Source organism: Argentina silus, assembly GCF_951799395.1.
Source record: "Argentina silus genome assembly, chromosome: X".
NCBI classification, from domain to species: domain Eukaryota; kingdom Metazoa; phylum Chordata; class Actinopteri; order Argentiniformes; family Argentinidae; genus Argentina; species Argentina silus.
In genome coordinates this window covers 47,740,601-47,764,600 of record NC_139653.1, presented here as the reverse complement: position 1 = coordinate 47,764,600, position 24,000 = coordinate 47,740,601, and the positions used below count along the sequence as shown (strand labels likewise).

The 24,000-nt window shown below is 47.9% G+C and overlaps 2 protein-coding genes across 4 annotated transcripts in view; one reads left to right on the top strand and one right to left on the bottom strand.

Annotated features, from left to right (window-relative positions):
• mcf2l2 (MCF.2 cell line derived transforming sequence-like 2) overlaps nucleotides 1-24,000 on the top strand; it is a gene marked incomplete at its 5' end in the record, with an annotated part of 73,144 nt that overhangs the window by 13,820 nt on the left and 35,324 nt on the right. The window contains 12 exons of the mRNA XM_083694769.1: nucleotides 817-907; nucleotides 1,905-2,024; nucleotides 3,342-3,458; nucleotides 3,883-4,032; nucleotides 7,690-7,814; nucleotides 8,618-8,732; nucleotides 8,985-9,104; nucleotides 9,670-9,861; nucleotides 12,447-12,638; nucleotides 13,305-13,488; nucleotides 14,039-14,145; nucleotides 15,488-15,576. Coding sequence (XP_083550895.1) covers nucleotides 817-907; nucleotides 1,905-2,024; nucleotides 3,342-3,458; nucleotides 3,883-4,032; nucleotides 7,690-7,814; nucleotides 8,618-8,732; nucleotides 8,985-9,104; nucleotides 9,670-9,861; nucleotides 12,447-12,638; nucleotides 13,305-13,488; nucleotides 14,039-14,145; nucleotides 15,488-15,576 — 1,602 coding nt within the window. The remainder of the gene's footprint in view (nucleotides 1-816; nucleotides 908-1,904; nucleotides 2,025-3,341; nucleotides 3,459-3,882; nucleotides 4,033-7,689; nucleotides 7,815-8,617; nucleotides 8,733-8,984; nucleotides 9,105-9,669; nucleotides 9,862-12,446; nucleotides 12,639-13,304; nucleotides 13,489-14,038; nucleotides 14,146-15,487; nucleotides 15,577-24,000) is intronic.
• The window catches only part of b3gnt5a (UDP-GlcNAc:betaGal beta-1,3-N-acetylglucosaminyltransferase 5a), a 16,468-nt gene continuing 10,596 nt past the window's right edge, over nucleotides 18,129-24,000 (bottom strand). For all 3 annotated transcript variants that reach the window (XM_083695267.1, XM_083695266.1, XM_083695268.1), the window contains exon 2: nucleotides 18,129-20,523. In XM_083695267.1, coding sequence (XP_083551393.1) covers nucleotides 18,843-20,024 — 1,182 coding nt within the window. In that variant the 5' untranslated portion in view covers nucleotides 20,025-20,523 and the 3' untranslated portion in view covers nucleotides 18,129-18,842. The remainder of the gene's footprint in view (nucleotides 20,524-24,000) is intronic.

The following is a 24,000-nucleotide window of genomic DNA, read 5'->3' as shown; positions in this document are numbered from 1 at the left end:
CACGCGCACGCGCACGCGCACACAGACACACACACACACACACCGGCACACAGAGTACAGGCTCATTGTAATGCATGTTTGATACCATTCCTCATTCCGTTCCATGCATTACAATGAGCCCGTCCTCCGATGTCTACCTCCACCAGCCTCCCCTGCTGTGTAGCCTGTGCCTGGGGCATTGCCCTGCTCAACTTCCCCCTCTGAATCACCCCCAACATTACACCGTTCTCTACAGCTCCTAACGCTATTACCGACAATGATCTTGCTTCAGTGAATTTGGTGTAAACTCTGGTTAAACCCAGCAGTGGTTCAGTGTAAGTGAATTGGTGTAAACGTTATTTAAAACCGGCAGTGATTGTGTGTACGTGCTCTTGTGTTGCAACTCTACTTGAACCCAAGCGGAGACAGAGCCAGGCAGTGTGCGGTGGCCCGTCTTGTGACTGTGTTCTCCGATGGTTTCAGGCCACCCAAGTCGTATGAGAGTCCCGAGACTGTGTGTAGCCCCCTGAGCTGAAGCCGAGGCGCTTTATCTGTCCGTGCCTCCCCTGTCTCAGTCTGGACGCGAACCAGCATCGGTTTTTACAATCATTAACACCATAAAGACCAGTAGAGGCTGGTGGAGGTAGAAATCGGAGGACGGGCCTCATTGTAATGCATGGAATGCAAGGGCACGTTTCCTATTCCTCATTGCATTCCATGCATTACAATGAGCCCGTCCTCCGATTTCTACCTCCACCAGCCTCCCCCTCATAAAGACACAATACTGTGCTAGCCTGCCGAGCTGAAGCCAAGGTGTTCTCTGTCTCTCCTCTTTAGCCTGGATGCCGCCAGCATTGGGTTCGTCATCATCATCGACCGGCGGAGGGACAAATGGAGCTCAGTGAAGGCCTCCCTCACCAGAATAGCGGTACGAAGATACACATAGAAATACATACACATAGAACTAGATACACATAGAACTAGATACACATAGAAATAGATAAACGTAGAAATAGATACACGTAGAAATAGATAAACGTAGAAATAGATACACGTAGAAATAGATACACATAGAAATAGATAAACATAGAAATAGATAACAGTGGAAATAGATACACATAGAAATAGATAAACGTAGAAATAGATAAACGTAGAAATAGATAACAGTAGAAATAGATACACATAGAAATAGATAAACGTAGAAATAGATACACGTAGAAATAGATAACAATAGAAATAGATAAACGTAGAAATAGATACATGTAGAAATAGATAGACATAGAAATAGATAAATGTAGAAATAGATACACGTAGAAATAGATAGACATAGAAATACATAGACATAGAAATACATAGACATAGAAATAGGTAACAATAGAAATAGATAACAATGGAATCGGTAACAATAGAAATAGATACACATAAATAGATAACAATGGAATAGGTAACAATAGAAATAGATAACAATATAATAGGTAACAATAGGAATACATAACAATAGAATAGGTAACAATAGAAATAGATACTGTAACAATAGAAAAGAGATAGCACACACTTTGAATGACCATGACCGACCTTGGATACAAATCTAGATTTTTTTATGGTGAAAAAAATGGAATGAACCATGATGAGGTTGACCTTTGGCCCGTTTGACATTCTGGGGACCCAAACGGCCGTTGATTGGACTTATGGGCTGGGACGTTTTTGACCTATGGGCTGGGCCTGCGTAGGGTTCAAGGTCTTTTTGGGAATCAGTGATGGGCCATCCGGTCCTGCATCACAAGAGCATGTTATGAATATTGTGTGTTTCCTGTTTCCTATTTCCTGTTTCCTGTGTCTTGACTCAAGCTCCCCGCCCACACTTACAAAGTTACAAAGAACAGACCAGTAGTATTACCATGGTGTGTCTCCTGTATGCCCACTAGGGGGCATTCCCAGGGAACCTGCAGCTTGTCCTGGTGCTCCGTCCCTCGCGGTTCTTCCAACGAGCCTTGGCCGACATCGGCATCAAACTGCACCGGGACGACTTTAAAATGAAGGTACCGGTAAGCATGCTTCGATGCCTAGCTTCTGTCCTTCGATCTTCGTCTTTCTCTGTGTGTTTGGGTGATACAAAGACTGGGAAGCTTATGTGGACAGCAGGGGGGGCTAGTGAGGGTAGAAAATCGGAGGACGGGTTCATTGTAATGCGTGGAACGGATACCATTCCTCATTCCGTTCCATACATTACGATGAGCCTGTCCTCCGATTTCTACCTCCACCAGCCCCTCTCTGTGTGTCTGACTGTGTGATAGTACCACATACGATACTTCAGGAACTTGTGAGAAACTCACCCTATCTGTGTGTCTGTAGTCTGGGAAGCATGCTTCCACACCTAACCTCTATTTTAACCCTCCTATCTTTGACCTGAGACTCTTCCTCTGTGTGTGTGAATGTGAAACAGAGATCTGATACCAGAAGAGTGTTATATGGCATGTAGCATGCGTGTGTTGCGGTACACTAACCAGTTTGGATGTTTTGATTGGATGTTTTGAATGTACATTTAGATCATCAACTTTATTGATCAACACATTAACAACAGTGGCATCAGTCCCTCTGGAGAAGGCTTTATTCACACACACACACACACACACACACACACACACACACACACACACACACACACACACACACACACACACACTGAGTCTTGTGATGCCACGACACACACACACACACACACACACACACACACACTCACACACACACACACACACACACACACACACACACACACACACACACACACACACACACACATACACACTGAGTCTTGTGATGCCACCACACACACACACACACTGAGTCTTGTGATGCCAGTGAGGGTCTGTGTAGAGAGAGTACAGCCCCACTTCTCAGAGACAGTGGCTGGGAAGTGGGGCTGTGTTTCATTCAAGGAAGTCCCCTCCCATCTGCCCTCAAGTACTAGTGCTGGGTTGGAACTAAATGTGCTGCCCAGGGGAGGATCCCCTCAGGGCTGGAGTTGAGAAACCCTGATCTACATCATCATGTGTATGATACTGTACAATATGTGAGAATGAATGAATGAATATATGAATGAATGAATGAATGAATGAATGAATATATGAATTAATTAATGAATATATGAATGAATGAATGAATGGCTGAATATATGAATTAATGAATGAATATATGAAGGAATGAATATATGAATGAATGAGTATAAGAATGAATGAATATATGAATGAATGAATGAATGAATGCATTAATTAATATATAAATGGATGAATGACTGAATGAATGAATGACTGAGGTGTGTTCCTGTATGTGAGTGGTATGTTCTGTCCCTGGTGTTCCAACAGATAGTGATGCTGAACTCCCTGTCGGACCTCCATGGCTACGTCGATAAGGCTCAGCTGACCTGTGAACTGGGAGGGAACCTCGAGTACTGCCACAGTCAATGGATCCACCACCGCACTGTGAGTCAACCCCCCCCCCCCCCATCCCGGGCCACCCCGAGCTACCCCAGGCCCACTACACAGAACCATTGTTCTCTGTCTTCAGTACTCATAATGGTCTCCATTTACCTTTAACTGCCAATTTGGATTTGTGTGTGTGTGTGTGTGCCTGTGTGTGCCTGTGTGTTCCTGTGTGTGCCTGTGTGTGCCTGTGTGTATGTGTGTGTGTGTGTGTGTGTGTGTGTGTGTCTCTGTGTGTGCCTGTGTGGATGTGTGTCTGTCTCTGTGTGTGCCTGTGTGTGTATGTGTGTCTCTCTGTGTCTCTCTGTGTCTGTGTGTGTGTGTGTGTGTGTGTGTGTGTGTGTGTGTGTGTGTGTGTGTGTGTGTGTGTGTGTGTGTGTGTGTGTGTGTGTGCGCGTGCGCGCATGTGTGTGTTTTCTCCCAGGCCATTGAGAACTTTGCAGTGACGGTGAAGACTACCGCTCAGATGTTGCAGAAGTTTGGCACAGACCTGGCAGAGACAGAACTACCGAACGATGTCGGCTGTACCAAAGACCTGCTGACCACGCACACAGAGAAACACGACCAGCTCAAGGTGGGTGTCTGCTCTGGGTTAGCACGGAGATAATCTGATCCCCATACACTATAACAGTCTGCTCTGGGTTAGCATGGAGATAATCTGACCCCCATACAGTACAACTGTCATGTGAGACTAGCATAACTAGGGGGGGGTTCTTTAGAATTCAGATTCTAATTCTAGAATGACTCATTCTAATTCTATAACGCTAGACACCAGAAGGTTTTGCAGGATCACAATAGAATCAGTCAATCAATGATATCAATCAATGAAATTAATTTGTATAGCAGTTTTAACATAGACAAATGTCTCAGAGTGCTTCACGACAACATCAATACTAAACATTATAAACTAAAGAAATACAATACAAACAGGATATAGGGCTGAGGTTAGAGTTCAGCCAGGAGATTAGAGTTCAGGTGGGTTTGCGCTTTAGCAAACACAGTGGGGCTCAGTGTGTGTGTGTGTGTGTGTGTGTGTGTGTGTGTGTGTGTGTGTGAGTATGTGCGCGGGCGCATGTGTGCGCATGTGTGTGTGTGTGTGTGTAAAGGCGACTGACTTCTTTAAAGACGTCAATTTGGCGTCAGTCAAGTTACCTACCCAGTACTGGTCCTGAAAATGGGTTAAAGTAAGCTATGAAATTCATCTCAGCCTTTTCTTGTTGAGTGCTCCAACTCCACCCAGCCTCGGTTTTTCTTGGTAAGCCCTAATCAGAATCAGGAGGTTCCTTCTGGCTTCGTCGGACTCCGACTTCCTGGATCTTTCTCCAAGACATGCTGAATCGGTTTGTCTTCATTTACCTGGATGATATCCTCATCTTCTCCCCTGACGAGAAGTCTCAGCACATCCAAGTTCACCGGCGCCTCCTCGAGAACGAGCTCTTCATTAAAGCGGAGAAATGCCAGTTCCATGCCTCCACCGTTGCATTCCTGGGGTTCATCGTCTCTGAGGGCAACATCCAAATGGGAACTGCGATGTTCAGTGCAGTTGCTGAGTGGCCCACGCCTACTAGTCGTAAACTAGTGTTTTATGGGGTTTGCAAACTTCTACAGACGTTTTATCAGAAACTTTAGCACTGTTGCAACCCCGCTGCATGCCCTCACCTCCTCTGCTGTCAGATTCCAGTGGTCTCCCCAGGCTGATCAAGCTTTTCCCGGAGGTTGAGGGAGAGCTTCGCCTCGTCACCTGTCCTCACTCTCCCGGATTCTCGTCAGCAGTTTATTGTGGAAGTGGATGCCTCGGATGTGGGCATCGGGCTGTCCTCTCCCAGCGGTCTCAAGAGGACAACAAGCTCCATCCCTGTGCCTTCCTTTCCCGGAAACTCTCTCCTGCCGAGAGGAATTATGATGTGGGAAAAAGGGAGCTGTTGGCCGTCAAGGCGGCCTTGGAGGAGTGGCGCCACTGGTTGGAGGGAGCGGACCACCCTTTCCTGGTTTGGACGGACCATAAAAACTTGGAATACATCCGGACTGCCAAACGGCTCAATGCCAGGCAAGCCAGGAGGATCCTTTTCTTTAATAGATTTAACTTTTCCCTGTCTTACCGTCCTGGGTCCAAAAACATCAAGCCCGATGCTCTGTCTCGCCTGTTTGACCCTGACTCTGCCCCAAGGTCTCCCGCCAACATCCTGCCCTCTTCCTGTGTAGTGGGGACTGTTAAATGGGGTATTGAGGAAGAGGTCAGACAGGCAAGTGTTGATGTCCACGTTCCGGACGGCTGTCCTCCGAACCAGCTGTTTGTCCCTGTCTCCCATCGCACTCAGGTGCTCCATTGGGCTCATACCTCCCTCCTCTCCTGTCACCCTGGAGTACAGCGGACTCTGTTTGTGATCAGGCAACATTTCTGGTGGCCGTTCATGGAGAGAGAGGTTGGGGAGTATGTGGCTGCCTGTTCTGTGTGTGCCCGGAACAAGGTCTCCTGACGCTCGCCCCCTGCTCTCCTGCGCCAGCTCCCTGTGCCTCATCGCCCCTGGTCTGACATCTCTCTGGATTTCGTCACAGGGTTACCCCCATCGGAAGGTATTACCATCATTTTGACGGTGGTGGACAGGTTTTCGAAAATGGTTCATTTCATCACTCTGCCTAAATTGCCGTTTGCCAAGGAGATGTGGTGTCAGACCAGGGGCCACAGGTTATCTCCTGGTTCTGGAACGCATTCTGCTCGCTTCTCTGTGCCACCGTCAGCCTCTCCTCCGGGTACCGTCCCCAGTCCAACAGCCAGAGCAAGTGGCTCAACCAGGAGCTGGAGAAGACACCTTTGGTGTCTTGTGTCCCAGAACCCAGCCACTTGGAGTAAGCACCTACTCTGGGTCAAGTATGCCCATAACAGCCTGCAGGGATCTGCTTCTGGTCTCTCCCCCTTCCAGTGCACCTACGGGTAACAGTCGCTGCTGTTCCCGGACCTGGAGATGGAGGTCAGTGTTCCCTCTGCCCAAGCATTCATTCGGCGGTGTCGCCACACTTGGAGCCCGGCCCGGCAGGTGCTACTCAGGCCCTCGGCCCGGTACAAATGGGAACTCCCACTCCCACTTACCAGCCAGGGCAGAGGGTCTGGCTTTCCACCCGAGATCTCCCTCTGTGTGTTGAATCCCGCAAGCTGGCTCCCCGGTTTGGGGGTCCCTTCCCAGTGTCCAAGGTGATTGATCCTGTGGCGGTGCGACTGTGGCTTCCCAGATCCCTGAGGGTTCACCCCACCTTCCATGTGAAGCCAGTGAAGGAGAGTCCCCTGGTTCCCGTCTCCAGGCCCCCCCCCCACCCCCCCGGTTCATTGATGGAGGGCTGGTGTACACTTTTAAGCGGCTCCTGGCTGTTCATTGTCGGGGGTGTGGCGGGCAGTACCTGGTGGACTGGGAGGGGTATGGGCCTCAGGAGAGGTCTTGGGTTCCTACCAGGGACATCGTGGATCCTGACGTCGTCTGGAAGTTTCACCGAGCCCATCCTGACATGCCTGGGACGTCAGGTGCCCTAGAGGGGACGATACTGTAACGTCTCATCCGGTTTCTTAGTTTATGTTTGTCTTTGTTTCATGTGATTAATTTTTTGTTTCCTGTTTGTTTTGTGTTCCTCACCATGTCTCTCGTTTCAGACACTTCACCGCCTGCCCTTGTGTGTTTTCCGCCTGTGTGATTGTCGACCCCGCCCTGATTAGCTTCACCTGTTCCTCATCATCCTTCCCTGTGTATTTAGTCTGTGTGTTCTCCTGTCTCTGTGCAAGTTTGTCTTTGTACCTTGTGTCAACCGTTCCAGCGATTCCTGTTTTTTTGATCCCCGAGTGTGTTTTTGACTTTGCCTTTTTGCCTAACCCTTTTTGGATTATCTGTCTGCCTTTTTGAACTGCCTGCCTGTGTACCAAACCCTGCTTTGCCTACCCCCTTCCTGGATTATCTGCTTACCCATTGACTGCCTACCTGTGTACTGAACCTTTCTGAGAGTAAAGACTATTCTATTAGATTTAAGTTTTTGTCTCCGAGTCGTGCGTTTGAGTCCTTTGCCTGAGTATTCCTGTCATTACACCTTCAGTCTTATGTGTGTGTGTGTGTGTGTGTGTGTGTGTATATAAGACAGAGAAAGTGTGTGTGTGTGTGTGTGTGTGTGTGTGTGTGTGTGTGTGTGTGTGTGTGTGTGTGTGTGTGTGTGTTGTGATATTGAATCTCTTTCTTTTCATTTCTCCCCCCAGGATGAGCTGAAGCTGGCCATGAAGCAGGGCACCACTCTGCTCTCCTGTATCAGGGAGCAGGCTGCCAAGGCAGAGAGCCACACCCTCAACCCCGACCAGCTGGAGAACCAGACTACGGTGGAGAGGTGGGTCAGGGATCTCGGATGGACATATCCACCTAGAATAATGCAGGGGAGGCTGGTGGAGGTAGAAATGTGAGGACGGGGCTCATTGTAATGCATGGAACGGAATGAGGAATGGTATCAAACACGCCGTATCATTACAATGAGCCCGACCTCTACCAGCCTCCCCTGAGCTATAATGGCGGTATTGTTTGCTGCGTGCATGCTGTAGGCCACCTTTTTATACTTGTTTGGTCGATCAGGCCAGTGCTATTGAAGTACTGTTCATTAATGACACATCCAACATGAGTAGTATGTGTCTAAACAATGACCTAGATGAAACAACCTCCATTTTACAGTACAAGTCAGACTACAAAGTTGTGTTCACACTGCAGGCCTTAATGCTCAAATCGGTTTTGTTTTCATATCGGTTTTTGTAATGCTGACTGTTCAAACAGCATTTAACAAGTGACCCAATCTGATGTGGGTGCAGTGTAGTCTTAAGCGGACATGGCCGTGCCTGTTGTCATAGTAACAACAGGACCCTGTGCGGTGTAGGTGGCGGTGCTTTGTGCCTCCTCTGAAGGCAGAAGGCAGAAGTTGTCATGGTTCATGAGGTTCATGAGGTTCATGAGGTTCACGAGGTTCATGAGGTTCACGAGGTTCACGAGGTTCATGGCTGGTGACAGAAAGCAACACACCTCTTCAGTACTCTTGTCCTCCATGCTTGTTTGTTGTTGTTTGTGTCGCAGAGTGATGATGTCAGAGAACACTGTGTCGTATAGGGAGTAACAAAAAAAAAATCAGTTCGGATTTGACCGTTACAGGTTGCTGGCCCAGTTGGACGAGACGGAGAATGCGTTTGAACAGTTCTGGTCCAAACACCACCTGAAGCTGGAGCAGTGCTTGCAGCTCCGACACTTTGAACATGACTTCAGAGAGGTAGGTGCCAGTCTGCCCACTGTCATCCCCACCACCTCCTCTATAGCAATGGGGGAGCGGCACTCACACATTTACATTTACAGTAAAACACTTAGAAATCACTTTCTTTTACACTCACTTTTATATTTACCGTAAAACACTTAAAAATCACTTTCTTTTACACTCACTTTTATATTTACAGTAAAACACTTAAAAATCACTTTTTTTTTTTCAATCTCTCTCTCTCTCTCTCTCTCTCTCTCTCTCTCTCAGGTGAAAGTGTCGTTGGACAGTGTGATGGAGGCTCTGAGCGGCCTATCAGACATCGGTGATTGTGTGACACGCGTGGAGGTGCTGCTGAAGGAGCTGAAGGTCGTCGAGAACAAGGCCAAGGTCACCTGACACACACACAACATCGGAAGAGATGAGATTCAACCAGGGGAGGCTGGTGGGGGAAGAAAACGGGGGGACGGGGACGGGCTCGTTGTAATGCATGGAACGGAATGAGGAATGATATCAAACGTGTGCAATGAGCCCGTCCTCCGATTTGAACCTCCACCAGCCTCCCCTGGATACACCACACAGTGTTTTGTTTACACCTCCAACGCCCAAACACAACACAGTGTGTCCAGTATGTCCCTATAAGTGAACACTCATATTCAAACAAATCAAATTATGTAATTGAAAACACATGATTATCTTATGATTTGTCTTTGTTACACCACTAAGCTAATTATAAGCTTATTGTAGTACTGTGTGAGTCAGCTGAGTTATAGATAAGGCATTATCTCCCTGGGAGCTTACACAAGTCTTCAGAAATGACCCTTTCTCTCAGATCAATAATTGTGCTGTTGCTGTTGTTTTTGTTGTTGTTAATGATGTTGTTAATAATGTTGTTGTTGTTTTGGTTGTTGTTAATGATGTTGTTATTGTTGTTGTTGTTGTTGTTGTTATCCAGGCGTCGGTGGAGAAGGCCCAGCTCCACGCCCTGCATGGCGACCAGCTGATCCAGAGTGACCACTACGCCGTGGACTCCATACGGCCCAAGTGTGTGGAGCTCCGACGTGTCTGCGACGACTTCACCAACGAAGCGCAAAAGAAGAACGACATCCTGTCCAAGTCCCTCCAGATACACAGGGGCATAGACAAGGTGAGCCTGGTCAGATACACCGGGGCATAGACAAGGTGAGCCTGGTCCAGATACACCTGGCCATAGACCAGGTGAGCCTGGTCCAGATACACCTGGCCATAGACCAGGTGAGGCTGGTCCCACTACATACACCTGGCCATAGACAAGGTGAGCCTGGTCCAGATACACCTGGCCATAGACCAGGTGAGCCTGGTCAGATACACAGGGCCATGGACAAGGTGAGCCTGGTCAGATACACAGGGGCATAGACAAGGTGTGCCTGGTCCAGATACACCTGGTCATAGACCAAGGTGAGCCTGGTCCAGATACACCTGGCCATAGACCAGGTGAGGCTGGTCCCACTACATACACCTGGCCATAGACAAGGTGAGCCTGGTCCAGATACACCTGGCCATAGACCAAGGTGAGCCTGGTCCAGATACACCTGGTCATAGACCAAGGTGAGCCTGGTCCAGATACACCTGGTCATAGACAAGGTGAGCCTGGTCCAGATACACCTGGCCATAGACCAGGTGAGCCTGGTCCAGATACACCTGGCCATAGACCAGGTGAGGCTGGTCCCACTACATACACCTGGCCATAGACAAGGTGAGCCTGGTCCAGATACACCTGGCCATAGACCAGGTGAGCCTGGTCAGATACACAGGGCCATGGACAAGGTGAGCCTGGTCAGATACACAGGGGCATAGACAAGGTGAGCCTGGTCCAGATACACCTGGTCATAGACCAAGGTGAGCCTGGTCAGATACACCTGGCCATAGACCAGGTGAGGCTGGTCCCACTACATACACCTGGCCATAGACCAGGTGAGCCTGGTCCAGATACACCTGGTCATAGACAAGGTGAGCCTGGTCCAGATACACCTGGCCATAGACCAGGTGAGCCTGGTCCAGATACACCTGGCCATAGACCAGGTGAGCCTGGTCCAGATACACCTGGCCATAGACCAGGTGAGCCTGGTCCAGATACACCTGGTCATAGACCAAGGTGAGCCTGGTCCAGATACACCTGGTCATAGACAAGGTGAGCCTGGTCCAGATACACCTGGTCATAGACCAGGTGAGCCTGGTCCGTTAAAGGTAGACTCTGGGATATGGTGTTGTAGCAAAACAAGCTGGGCGAGAGACTTTAAAACAACAGAGATGCAGCAGACTAGGGAATAGAGCGTGTTGCGAAAGAGCGAAAATCCACAGTTCAAAATCCAAATCCCAACCAAAGACATTTCAAAGAAGGAAACCAATAGGTGATTTTGTCATTTGAACTGTCCCTTTAAGTGTGCATCAAATAAAATTCAAATAATTCCACATAATTAAAAAAAAAAACAACACCCAGCCATTTTCTGCCTGGAAAGATATTGTTGTCTTTCAGTGAATGCTCCATCACTTAGTACGTAATTTGCTGTGGAGGCTGGTGGTGGTAGAAATCGGAGGACGGGCTCATTGTAATGCATGGAACGGAATGATATGGAATGGAATGGTAGGGGAGGGTGGTGGAGGTAGAACGTTTGATACCATTCCTCACTCTGTTCCATGCATTACAATGAGCCCATCCTCCGATTTCTACCTCCGCCGGCCTCCACTGGGCATTTGCACTTTGGCTCAAATCCCTGCCACATATTTTCCCTCGTCCCCGTCGTCGTGACTACAGCATGGACCACATAAAGACGTGGTTGATATTCTCTCACACACATTGTTTACCTGTTCACACCTACCATGAGGGGAGGCTGGTGGTGGTAGAAATCGGAGGACGGGCTCATTGTAATGCATGTAACGGAATGATATGGAATGGAATGGTAGGGGAGGGTGGTGGAGGTAGAACGTTTGATACCATTCCTCACTCTGTTCCATGCATTACAATGAGCCCATCCTCCGATTTCTACCTCCAACCAGCCTCCACTGGGCATTTGCACTTTGGCTCAAATCCCTGCCACATATTTTCCCTCGTCCCCGTTGTCGTGACTACAGCATGGACCACATAAAGACGTGGTTGACATTCTCTCACACACATTGTTTACCTGTTCACACCTACCATGAGGGGAGGCTGGTGGAGGTAGAAATCGGAGGACGGGCTCATTGTAACGCATGGAACGGAATGAGGAATGGTACTGTTATTGACCTCGGTAATTATTGGGACAGTGACGTGTTTGTTTTTCTTTTGGCTCTATACTCCAAAGGTTTGGATTTGAAATCAAACAATTACTATGAGGTAAAAGTATAGATTGTCAGCTTTTATACATTTTTTAGGGTATTTGTGTACACAGTGGTTTCTCGATTTAGAAATGACAACCATTTTTATACATAGTCCCCCTATTTCATGGCATTTTTAACCAATTTCTTATCCAAACTTTTGGAGTAGGAGCCAAAAGAAGAAAAAAAATGCTTAATTGTCCCAATACAGGGGGAACTGTATGTGGTCGAAGTAACAGACATTTGTGACATTTAGTTTTTTGTGTAAAGAGCATTGTATTGCATTGGTTTATGAAATCAGCTTTAAAAATGAAGTCTGACTTGATTTAATTTGATGAAAATGATGAAACCACCTTTGATATCATTTGTCAACTCAACTCCTGTGTCTATTGGTTGCAGGTTAACCAATGGTGTGAGTCGGGTGTGTATCTGCTGGCATCCCAGGCTGTGGACAAGTGCCAGTCGCAGGAAGGGGCGGAGTCAGCGCTGCAGGACATCGAGCGGTACCTGGAAACGGCCTGGGAGAACCAGCTGACGGACCTGAAGAACCTCCACAACCAGTATGAGATGGTCCTCTCAGCTGACGTCAAGGTGTGTGTTTGGAACAGGGGAGGCTGGTGGAGGTAGAAATCGGGGAAGGCTGGTGGAGGTAGAAATCGGGGAAGGCTGGTAGAAGTAGAAATCGGGGAAGGCTGGTGGAAGTAGAAATCGGGGGAGACAAAGACAAGACCAAGATTGTTTATTGGCCATGCAATCAATTCTCATCAATTGTTGGAATGTGGTAATTTTTGTAGATACCGAGGGAGGCTGGTGGAGGTAGAAATTGAGGGAGGATGGTGGAGGTAGAAATCGGGGGAGGCTGGTGGAGATAGAAATCGGAGGACAGGCTCATTGTGATGCATGGAATGGAATGAGGAATGGTATCAAACACGTGTTTGATACCATTCCTCATTACATTCTATGCATCACAATAACAGCATAAACACACACAGAATCTACTCGATGTGGGTGACGATATAACTATGAGATGTAAATAGAGTGGAGTGTGCCTTTAATCTTGGTCTGGGAAGCTATTTCTACTGTCAGAGTTGTTAGCCCAATGAAAAAAACAACTCTAAAAACCTCCTAAGTGGCAGACCAACGATGGCCACCAGTCTACCCTTAAAAGACTGTTGATTTAAATAGAAATATCCATTCTATGAATTCTATTTCTATGCCCTCCTGACCTTCTGACCTCTCTGTCCCCCTGTCCTGCAGGCCAACGTGCAGAAGGCCCTGAAGCGCCTGGAGGACGTCCAGGAGATGTTTGAGAAGAGACACGTCAGCCTGAAGAAGCTCTCCACCAAACAGACCCGCCCCATCCAGCCCGTGGCCCCCCGCCCCGAGTCCTCCCCCAAACGCCCGCCCCCCAAAAACCCCAGGACAACCGGCCCCGCCCCACGTGAGTCACCTGACACATGAACCTGTCATAATCTACCTTCATATCAGGGGAGGCTGGTGGAGGTAGGAATCAGAGGAGGAGCTCATTGTGATGCACATGTTTGATACCAATCCTCATTCATTACAGTGAGCCCGTCCTCCGATTTCTACCTCCACCAGCCTCCCCTGCTTCATATGCTCTACGTACTCTATACACACAGAGTAGCAAACAAAAGGCAGATTATCAACCATCAAGATCCCCAAATCAAATGTCTCTTATATGCCTCGGTATACAGTATATGTATCGCAAATGCCTATATGTACATTCTTACCTGTGTGTGTGGATTACCTGTGTGTGGATTACCTGTGTGTGTGGATTACCTGTGTGTGGATTACCTGTGTGTGGATTACCTGTGTGTGTGGATTACCTGTGTGTGGAATACCTGTGTGTGGAATACCTGTGTGTGGAATACCTGTGTGTGGATTACCTGTGTGTGGATTACCTGTGTATGGATTACCTGAGGGTTTTATTTTAATCTCGCTCTTCTTTGTGTGGTTCTCCCTGTCCACAGCGCCCACACGGCGGGCCTCAGAGACCTCGGCCAGCTCTGCCAGGCAGCCCAGCGATGCCGAGCTCGCAAAAAGGAAGAACATCCGCAAGGCCAAGGGAGGCATCAAGGTACCTCACCGCCGTCAGGGGAACGTCAGGGGAACGTCAGGGTAATGTTAGAGCAACGTCAGGGGAACGTCTGGGGAATGTCAGGGGAACGTCAGGGGAACGTCAGGGTAATGTTAGAGCAACGTCAGGGGAACGTCTGGGGAATGTCAGGGGAACGTCAGGGGAACGTCAGGGGAACGTCAGGGTAATGTTAGAGCAACGTCAGGGGAACGTCTGGGGAATGTCAGGGGAATGTCAGGGGAACGTCAGGGTAATGTTAGAGCAACGTCAGGGGAACGTCTGGGGAATGTCAGGGGAACGTCAGGGAAACGTCTGGGGAATGTCAGGGCAACATTAGAGCCTGAACCGGACGGAAGCTGCACATTCAATCTCAGTCAATTTACATAGTAAAATATGGGGCTAAATAAACAGAAAATGATGGACACACACACACACACACACACACACACACACACACACACACACACACACAGAAACACTGTGCTGTGCCCTGAAGAATGCTGCAAATGTTTTCAGATGTGTTTTTGTGTGAACACCTGGCTCTTACTCAAAGACTATTACTCAAAGACTACTATTCTGCTTCCTTTTGCCCGCTGCGTTACGTGATAATTGTATTATTTAAAATCTATCGGATAATGGTCAGTCTGTGTGGTAGTGGTAAAATGGTACACTCCTTCCTCATTGGTAGAGGAAGTGATGCATAGTGTCACTCTCCTCTGTTTCCTATCTCTCCCCATGTTAAACCCCTGTGTGAGAGACAGACAGGTAAATCTTGTGTGACAGACAGGTAACCCCTGTGTGAGAGACAGGCAGGTAACCATTGTGTGAGAGACAGGTAACCCTTGTCTGAGAGACAGACAGGTAACTCTTGTGTGAGAGACAGACAGGTGAACCCTGTGTGAGAAACAGGTAACCCTTGTCTGAGAGACAGACAGGTAACCCTTGTGTGAGAGACAGACAGGTAACCCCTGCATGAGAGACAGACAGGTAACCCTTGTGTGAGAGACAGACAGGTAAACCCTGTGTGAGAGACAGACAGGTGAACTCTGTGTGAGAGACAGACAGGTAACCCCAATGTGAGAGACAGACATGTAACCCCTGTGAGAGAGACAGACAGGTAAACCCTGTGTGAGAGACAGACATGTAACCCCTGTGTGAGAGACAGACAGGTAAACCCTGTCTAGGGGCTGGGGCTTGGTTGGGGAGTTAGGGTGTGTGTGTGTGTGTCTCTGTCCCCCAGATTGAGGTGGTAGGGGTTAAGAGCTAGGGCTTGGTTTGTGACTGTGTGTGTGTGTGTGTGTGTGCGTGTGTGCGTGCGTGCGTGCGTGTGTTTGTCCCCCAGATCGAGGTGATGCACGAGGCCAGCCAGGGGGGCTCCAGTCATGTCCTGGTGACCAATGAGACGGAGGAGAGTCTGTCCAGCAGACGCAGGTAAGAAACACACACACACACACACCCCAGAAACATACGCACAAGGGACACACTCACACACACACACACACACCCCCCCCCAGAAACACACACACAGACACAGACACACACACACACACACACACACCCCAGAAACATACGCACAAGGGACACACTCACACACACACACACACACCCCCCCCCAGAAACACACACACAGACACAGACACACACACACACACACACACACACACACACACACACACCAGACACATACACACACACACACACACACACACACCCCCACTCCCACTCCCACACAGCTACTGACTGTTGACACCCAGATGGCCAGATGAGACACTAGTGTGGAATTTCACCTCCTCTAATTCCAGCCTCTAACCTGAACAGATGCTTCTTCGTATATGGGCCATACTTATTTCTGCCTGTGTGAGTGGACTGACTGAGTGGCAGTTGGGTGTTTCTCATGTGTTGTTGGTTCCCAGTGTCATGTCTGTGGTTCTCAGTGTCTGTGGTGAGGGGGGTGAGTGTCTGTGGTTCTCAGTGTCTGAGGTGAGGGGGGTGAGTGTCTGTGGTTCTCAGTGTCTGAGGTGAGGGGGGTGAGTGTCTGTGGTTCTCAGTGTCTCAAGAGTGTGGGAAGCGACCAACAGCAGCGATGTCACATGAAAATAATCCCTCAATGGGTACCATGATAGCTAGTCACGCATCACACACACGCACACGCACGCACACACGCACACACACGCACACACACACACACACACACACACACCACACACACACACACACACACACACACCCCTGCACACACACACACACCCCTGCACACACACACACACACACCCCTGCACACACCTATACACACACACACACACACACACACACACACACACACACACACACACATACTCACTGCCACATGCTGCATCCTCTACCTCATCCTAACCCTCATCCACACTAACACCACAACATTTTCTTTTTATGGCATTTAGCAGACGCCTTTATCCTAAGCGACTTACAACAAATACATTTGACCTCAGTAAGTGAATCATCTATCCATCAGTCATCATAAGAAAACTTAATTTATGCTAGGACCAGGGGCCATTGGCAGCCACAATGCTAAAAGAAAGGAAGATTTTTTATTTATTTATTTATTTATTAAAATGTATTTATAGGAGAGAAACTTGCACAGGGGGGTAGTGGGGGTGAAGAGGTCTTTAGGAGGGACTGTTAAGATGTAGCCGGAAGAGATGGGTTTTCAATCTACGGCGGAAGATATGTAGTGACTCTGCAGACAGCAGTGGGAAGCTTGTTCCACCAGCAGGGCGCCAGGACAGTGAAAAGCTGTGACCAAGTGGCACGGCTGCTGCATCCACGTAGAGGTGGCGATGCCAGGCGGGCAGCCGAGGTGGAGGAGCGGAGTGATCTTGCAGGGGTTTGGGGGCTGACCATTGCTTGCAAGTAGAGAGGGGCTGTTCCCTTTATCCACCTGATGGTCTAGCACCAGGGTCTTGAATCTGATGTGAGCTGCTACGGGGTGCCAGTAAAGGGTGTGAAGGAGGGGGGTGACATGGGAGCATTTGTGGAGATTGAACACCAGACAGGCGGCAGCATTCTGGATGACCAAGTCAACTACTTCCATATATGGTCGAGAGAGTTTCCCCTCCTACAGATGATTTGGCTTCAGTCTGCATTCTTCAGCCAACCACAGGAGAGAGGGAGGAGAGGAGAGGAGAGCGAGAAGTGGGAGAGGGGGGAGGAGGAAGAGGAGGGTGGGGGCGGTTTAGCAGACCACAGTCCCAGAGGTGATGCTTAGTTTTGACCCAGATGGAGGAGGAAGAGTAGGGTGGGGGGGCAGTTTAGCAGTCCACAGCCCAAGAGAGGTGATGCTTACTTTTGACCCAGATGGAGGAGTAGGGGAGGGCGAGCAGGGGGCACCAGGGTCTTGACTTAGATTTAGCAGCAAACAGTGTGAAGAGCTACTGAACAGGGTTTTCAGATGTGTGTGTGTGTGTGTGTGTGTGTGTGTGTGTGTGTGTGTGTGTGTGTTTGTGTGTGTTTGTGTGTTAACTTAGCCGTTAGCTTAGAAGTTAGCCCCCACCCTATTAAATTCCAGGGTGCAGAGTCACTGTGTGCTCCCCTCCTGGGGGGCCCTGTCCTGTCCTGTACCACAGCAACAAGCAGGCAGAGTTCATATGGAATGATTTAGCTAACCTCGCTGGCTCACTAGCTAGCAGGAAGTGGTTGCATAGGCAGAGTGTGTGATGTCTTGGAAAATGCCAGAGGCAGGAAATGTCTGTTGCCCCACTGATCTAGAGGTGGGGGGGGGGTGTAACTCTACAGAGGAGAGAGAGAAGGGGCGGGCGGGCGGGCGGGGGGGGGTTAACTCTACTATGAATATAGAGGGGGGTGAGCTCTACAGAAAAGAGGGGGGTGAGATTAACTCTTATAAAGAAAAAAGAGAGAAAGGGGGCGGGGGGGAGTTTACTTCTAAAAAAAAAAAAAAAAAAAAAGAAAAGAGAGAGAGGGTTGAGTGACTGAGAACAGGGGGAAGAGAAGCACGCTGCCACGAAAAGAGAGAATGAGCGAGTGATATTGATAGAAGCAAGCTTTCGTTCAACCAATGTCATTTAAACACAGAAAAATAATAGGAAAATGAATAAAAACTGCTGTGAATTCTGGTCAGAAGTTCCTCCTTGAGTCGTGAGGTAATTTTATTCAACGGTAATTGTTCCCTTATTTGAATATTCAAATCATGAGTGAGATCAGTGTTTCTCATTTACCTTCATCACACGATTATAACCACACATTTGGAGCGTGAAGCCTCACAACACCTTCAGATATAGAAACGTGCTATATAGAGAAGGTACAGTATGAGTGGCCTATCACTTAGAACAGGGAGTCATGTCAACTCTATTCATTACATTTCTATTCAAGTACACTTCTGAAGCACACTTCTGAGTTACACTTCCTCCTATGTACACTTCTGCGTACACTTCCGAGTACACCTCTTTCTGAGAACACCTCTGAAGTGAAACTTCTGAGTCCACTTCTGTAGTAACCACCATCACACCAAGCCAAGGCACGAGTGTTCCACGGGATGCTTTTTTTAGAAACAAGGCTTTGATCTTTATTGGGAAAAACAATACCAGTTGCAAAATAAACACTGAAATATAAAAAATAAAAACAAGAGAGTGAGAGAGAGGAAAGAGAGGCTGCATGTGGGGTGCGTGTGTGAGACCCCCCCCCCCCCCCCCGTAACTGTATAACTATGAGAAGGCCGCCTTGCATGGATACGTGTTCTGATAGTATGGCCGACACAGCAGCATCACCTTCACTGCTGTACAGTACAACCTCCCCATGAGTCCAGCGGAGACCCCGCGGACCTGGGGGTCCGTGGCCTCGCGCCAAAGGCGGCGAACGTCTGTCTCGTGTCCGTGCGACGTGATCATGTGATCGTAGATGCAGGGGTGGTACGGCGCCTTGCCCTCCCCTGAGAAGTAGACATGCTCCTGGGGCGACACGCCCATGGCGTTGGCACAGATACCCATGAACACGTCGTCGATGTACATAGAGGCGTTGAGGGAGAGCGTGGCGTGGTAGATTTTGGCCGCCACGTCCCCGGATACCACGTACCCGGCGCCCGCTGTGTAGTCGGGGTAAGAGGGCCAGGGATACATCTCATAAGAGACATGGTATTTACTGTCCTTGCGCCGGATGGGCGGGGCTCCCCTGTGAACATGCCCCACCCACATGTCCTTGGCCAAGCCCTGCCTGACCACACCCCGCAGGTAACGCACAAGGTTGGGCATGTGCACGAAGATGTCGTCGTCCGCCGACATGAGGAAGCGGGCGTGGCCGCAGTAGGCGTGGCCCCAGCGGAACTGGAGGAGGAGCTTGGTGGTGAGGTTGTGGAACGTGTCCACAAAGTCCTGCTGGATCAGGTCCCCATAGGCCGAGTCCTCCCCCAAGAGGTCCCTCTGCACCCGTCCTCTCCGCTGGGGTTCCGGGTGCACTCCCAGGGCGAACACCACCCGGACGCTAGCCTCCAGCTCGTTACGGAGGTAGCTCTCGTTCCCCCACGTAGCCCGGATGGCCTGCCTCCGCTCCAGGTTCTCCGGGGAGGACTTGACGAACAGCAGCAGCAGAAGATGGTGGTCGTCCAGGTCCTGGTCCTTGGCCCGATCCTGGGAGCGAAGCTCACACTTGTCCCTGTGGTTGATGAGGTACCGGTGGTTAGCCTGGCTCTCCGCCTCCTCACGGCTCACCCCGAAGCTCTTGTTGATGAAGTCGTAGCTGTTGACGAGGTAGCGATACGAGTAGGACTTCATGTGGCTGACTACGTGGTGGTCCAGCTGCTCCCAGCACACCATCAGCACCGAGAGCACGAAGCAGGTCGTCACCAGCTGCACGCATTGACATTTTCGGATCCTTCGGAAATTCATAAACATTCTGGAAAGCCTTCCTTTCTTGCCTTTCTGCCCTTCTCCTCTGTCTCTCTCTGTCTCTCTCTGTCTCTCCCTGTCTCTCTCTGTCTCTCTCTGTCTCTCTCTGTCTCTCCCTGTCTCTCTCTCTCTGTCTCTCTCTGTCTCTCTCTCGCTTGGTTGGTCGTTTGGTCTCTCTCACGCTTGGTTCGTTTATTCGATTTTTTTTTATTGTCGTCAAGTCCAGTAGGTTGTTGTTGCCTTGGATACGTCGCTACTTTTAGAATGATTCCAGAGGGTTTGGAAGTGTCTGAGCTCCATCATTTAGTTCTAGAAGAAGACATCTTCTCAGAGAAAAGATATCCTTCAGTTTAACGTCATGGCCTCCTGACCTCCTCTCTTCTCCTCCCCTCTCCTCTCCTCTCTCTACTGGGTGGATGTGACAGTCATGTCCCCAGTTATGTCGTTTGTGTTCTGACACCTGTATCCACACAGCCTGGTCACAATGAGGTCAACATCATTATATCTGAAAAGAAAAGAGGGACAAATAGTTAGTGATTAAATAGATACAATGTGTATTATTCATCTCACTTGAATAAGACATTGTATATCAAGGGAAGCTGGGCTCATTGTAATCCACGGAATGGAATGGGGAATGGCATTAAACTTGTGTTTGATACCATTCCTTATTCCATTCCATGTATTACAATGAGCCCATCCTCCGATTTCTACTTCCACCAGCCTTGTATGTCCACAGTGGAGATGCCTCTCTCAAAGCAAAGGAATACCTCTGACCTAGGAATTTAATATTTCGGCTGTGTTTGCATTCCCTGCTGTAATGGAATTTATATGAAGATGTGCGACACTGGCAAATTACCCAGTTTACTCACTGGGGTGAATGGAAACAGTAGCGCGAAGAAATTATGGGGAAATTGTGGTTTACCAACAGGTGGCACATGACCTCTTGAATTTGAGTTGTCATAACAATTTAATTTTCCGCACTTAGATAATTTCTTTGATTAACGGTAAACAAATCACGTGCTATAATCAGAGCAGTGACACTTTGGGACACTGTCTAGCATTGTTCGGCTGTCCTTTGGAGTGAGTATTCAAAGTTGTCTACCAGCGAAGGTGAGGAATTTGGAAAAGCTGCAAAACCTAAACTCCAAATCTCACCCTGATGAGAATCAACATACAGAATGGAAACCATTGTTTCCATTTGCCTCAAATCTCAGATGTAATTGGACTATCATACCCTGTTCAAAAACAAGAAGTGACTTGCTCATAGATAACTCAACACAACTACCACCACCGACACACTACTGGGTTCTCTAGAGACCACATGCTCTCAATCTGGGTCATCGTCCCCCCCCTGTCCTATTTGACCAAACGGTGTGGGTCCTATTTAGCTTGGGTCAGTGGTCACATGCAACCAATGACGGGCCTATTTGCATTTGCTGTAGGCTACTGTAGTCAGACTTCACACAAGTGTTTTAGCTGTATATGACTCCCCCTTTGTAGTCTGCAAATGTAGGCGCATGTCCAATTTATGATTGGAACGAAAATGTTGTTCTCTTCCCTTGACCCCTCCTCCTCCTCCTTCAAAACCTGAGGCCATATCAGATGTGAAAGAGATATATATAGATATTTTCTTACTCTCTCTCTCTCTCACACACACACACACACACGTATAAACAAACACACACACACACACACACACACACACTCTCTCTCTCTCTCTCGCACTCTTTCTTTCTCTCTCTCTCTGGCACACACACACACACACACACACACACACACACACACACACACACACACATATACACATATACACACACACACACACTCATGAACACACACATGCATGCGCACACACACACACACACAGAGATATATATAGATATGGAAAATGTGCTCAGTCAGTGAGAGGGGCGTGAGAACATTGGACCCTCTCTAGACCGACTGGACATCCAGCAGCAGAGAAACGGTTCTGGGATGTGTCTCATGAAGTGGGCCGGTTTACAAGCCGGAGTAAGCATCATATAAATAATATAAATAGTATAAATAATAACAGAACATAATTCAAGATGTAAAGATATAATTGCAAAATTAATTATTAAATTGAATAACATGCAAAATGTGCTTCTGTCAGTGAGGGATTGAGGGTACGGGCAGACGTCGCATTATGAGAAAGAGTTTGACTCTGCGTTGTGTTGTTTGGTTAATTGACCCAAGGATCATAAAAAAAAAAAAAAGCGGATGAGTTGATACGTTTTTTTTTTATTTTGGTGATAAAAATGGAAGCTTCATAAATGAAGTGTACTTTTCTGCCCTTCACTCCAAGTCCTATGAAAGACTATAAAAAAACGTACCGTAGCCACAGTGGCTAGCCCCACCATCATATAGTAAACAAAGCAGATACAATGATGGAATTAATAAACATCTGTATACGTTGGTACAACACCATAATATGAGGGATAATTCAACTGATTATTGACACTTGTAGACATAAGATTAATAGAGATACTTATAGGGGGGATTTCTGTGACCTCTCCATATAATCAATAAACAGGAAAGAGGTAAGGGGGGGAAGGGGACTATAACGGGGGAGGGACACACACACACACACACACACACACACACACACACGCACACACACACACAAACACTACACAAAAGAGATCCAGATGTCAATAGAAAATAACAGGATGTTGTGTAATGATGTACTCATGGGAATGATAAACTCTGTATCAATGTGCAGTTATAGTGAAGTCACCCAGTTATAGTGAAGTCATAATGAAGTCACACAGTTATAGTGAAGTCACCCAGTTATAGTGAAGTCATAGTGAAGTCACCCAGTTATAGTGAAGTCATAATGAAGTCACACAGTTATAGTGAAGTCACCCAGTTATAGTGAAGTCATAGTGAAGTCACCCAGTTATAGTGAAGTCATAATGAAGTCACACAGTTATAGTGAAGTCACCCAGTTATAGTGAAGTCATAGTGAAGTCACCCAGTTATAGTGAAGTCATAATGAAGTCACACAGTTATAGTGAAGTCACCCAGTTATAGTGAAGTCATAATGAAGTCACACAGTTATAGTGAAGTCACCCAGTTATAGTGAAGTCATAGTGAAGTCACCCAGTTATAGTGAAGTCACCCAGTTATAGTGAAGTCATAGTGAAGTCACACAGTTATAGTGAAGTCATAGTGGAGTCACACAGTCATAGTGAAGTCACATAGTCATAGTGAAGTCATAGTGAAGTCACAGTTATAGTGAAGTCACACAGTTATAGTGAAGTCATAGTGAAGTCACACAGTTATAGTGAAGTCATAGTGAAGTCACACAGTTATAGTGAAGTTATAGTGAAGTCAGTTGCTGTTTTGTTTGTTAAAGGATGAGGCCCCATTTTAAAGCCCTCTGGGGGTTCTTGTCTCATCCTGCACTAAATATTTGTTTTTTCACCTTGTTTAAAAAAAAAAGAAAAGAAATTCCCCTGTCAACACGTCCTAAGTGTTTCACTCATTTTATTGAAAAACGACATTATCCATTTTTAAAAAATTATTATTATTATTTTCTACCACTGTCTTTATCGCTTAACTAGAACAGCTATAAAAGCATAACGCCTTTGCTTCTGCTCCGTGTTTTGCTCCGATCCCTTTCACTGTGTTCACATGTCAGAGTCCATCCTCTACAGGCACCGCTAGCGGAGCTGGAGTATGTTTAAAAACCCTGTCAACCGTGCAGCTGCCGTGGCCCAAGCCTTTTGCGAATGAATGTTAAAAGCCGACCGCAGCGCAACGCTACATAATGGAGGGGCTTTAGAGCGACGGAGCCAGTCGCAGAACTGCTGAGGTTGGAACAAAAACATTCCTCACGACAAAAAGATAGCATTGCAGCAGCAGTTTTAGGCAATAGCAACGGTGGACAACAATGGGTTTCCCCTAACGGCGTGATGGCCTATCAGATAGACCTGTGTATGCTCAACAGATAGCTAGGCTA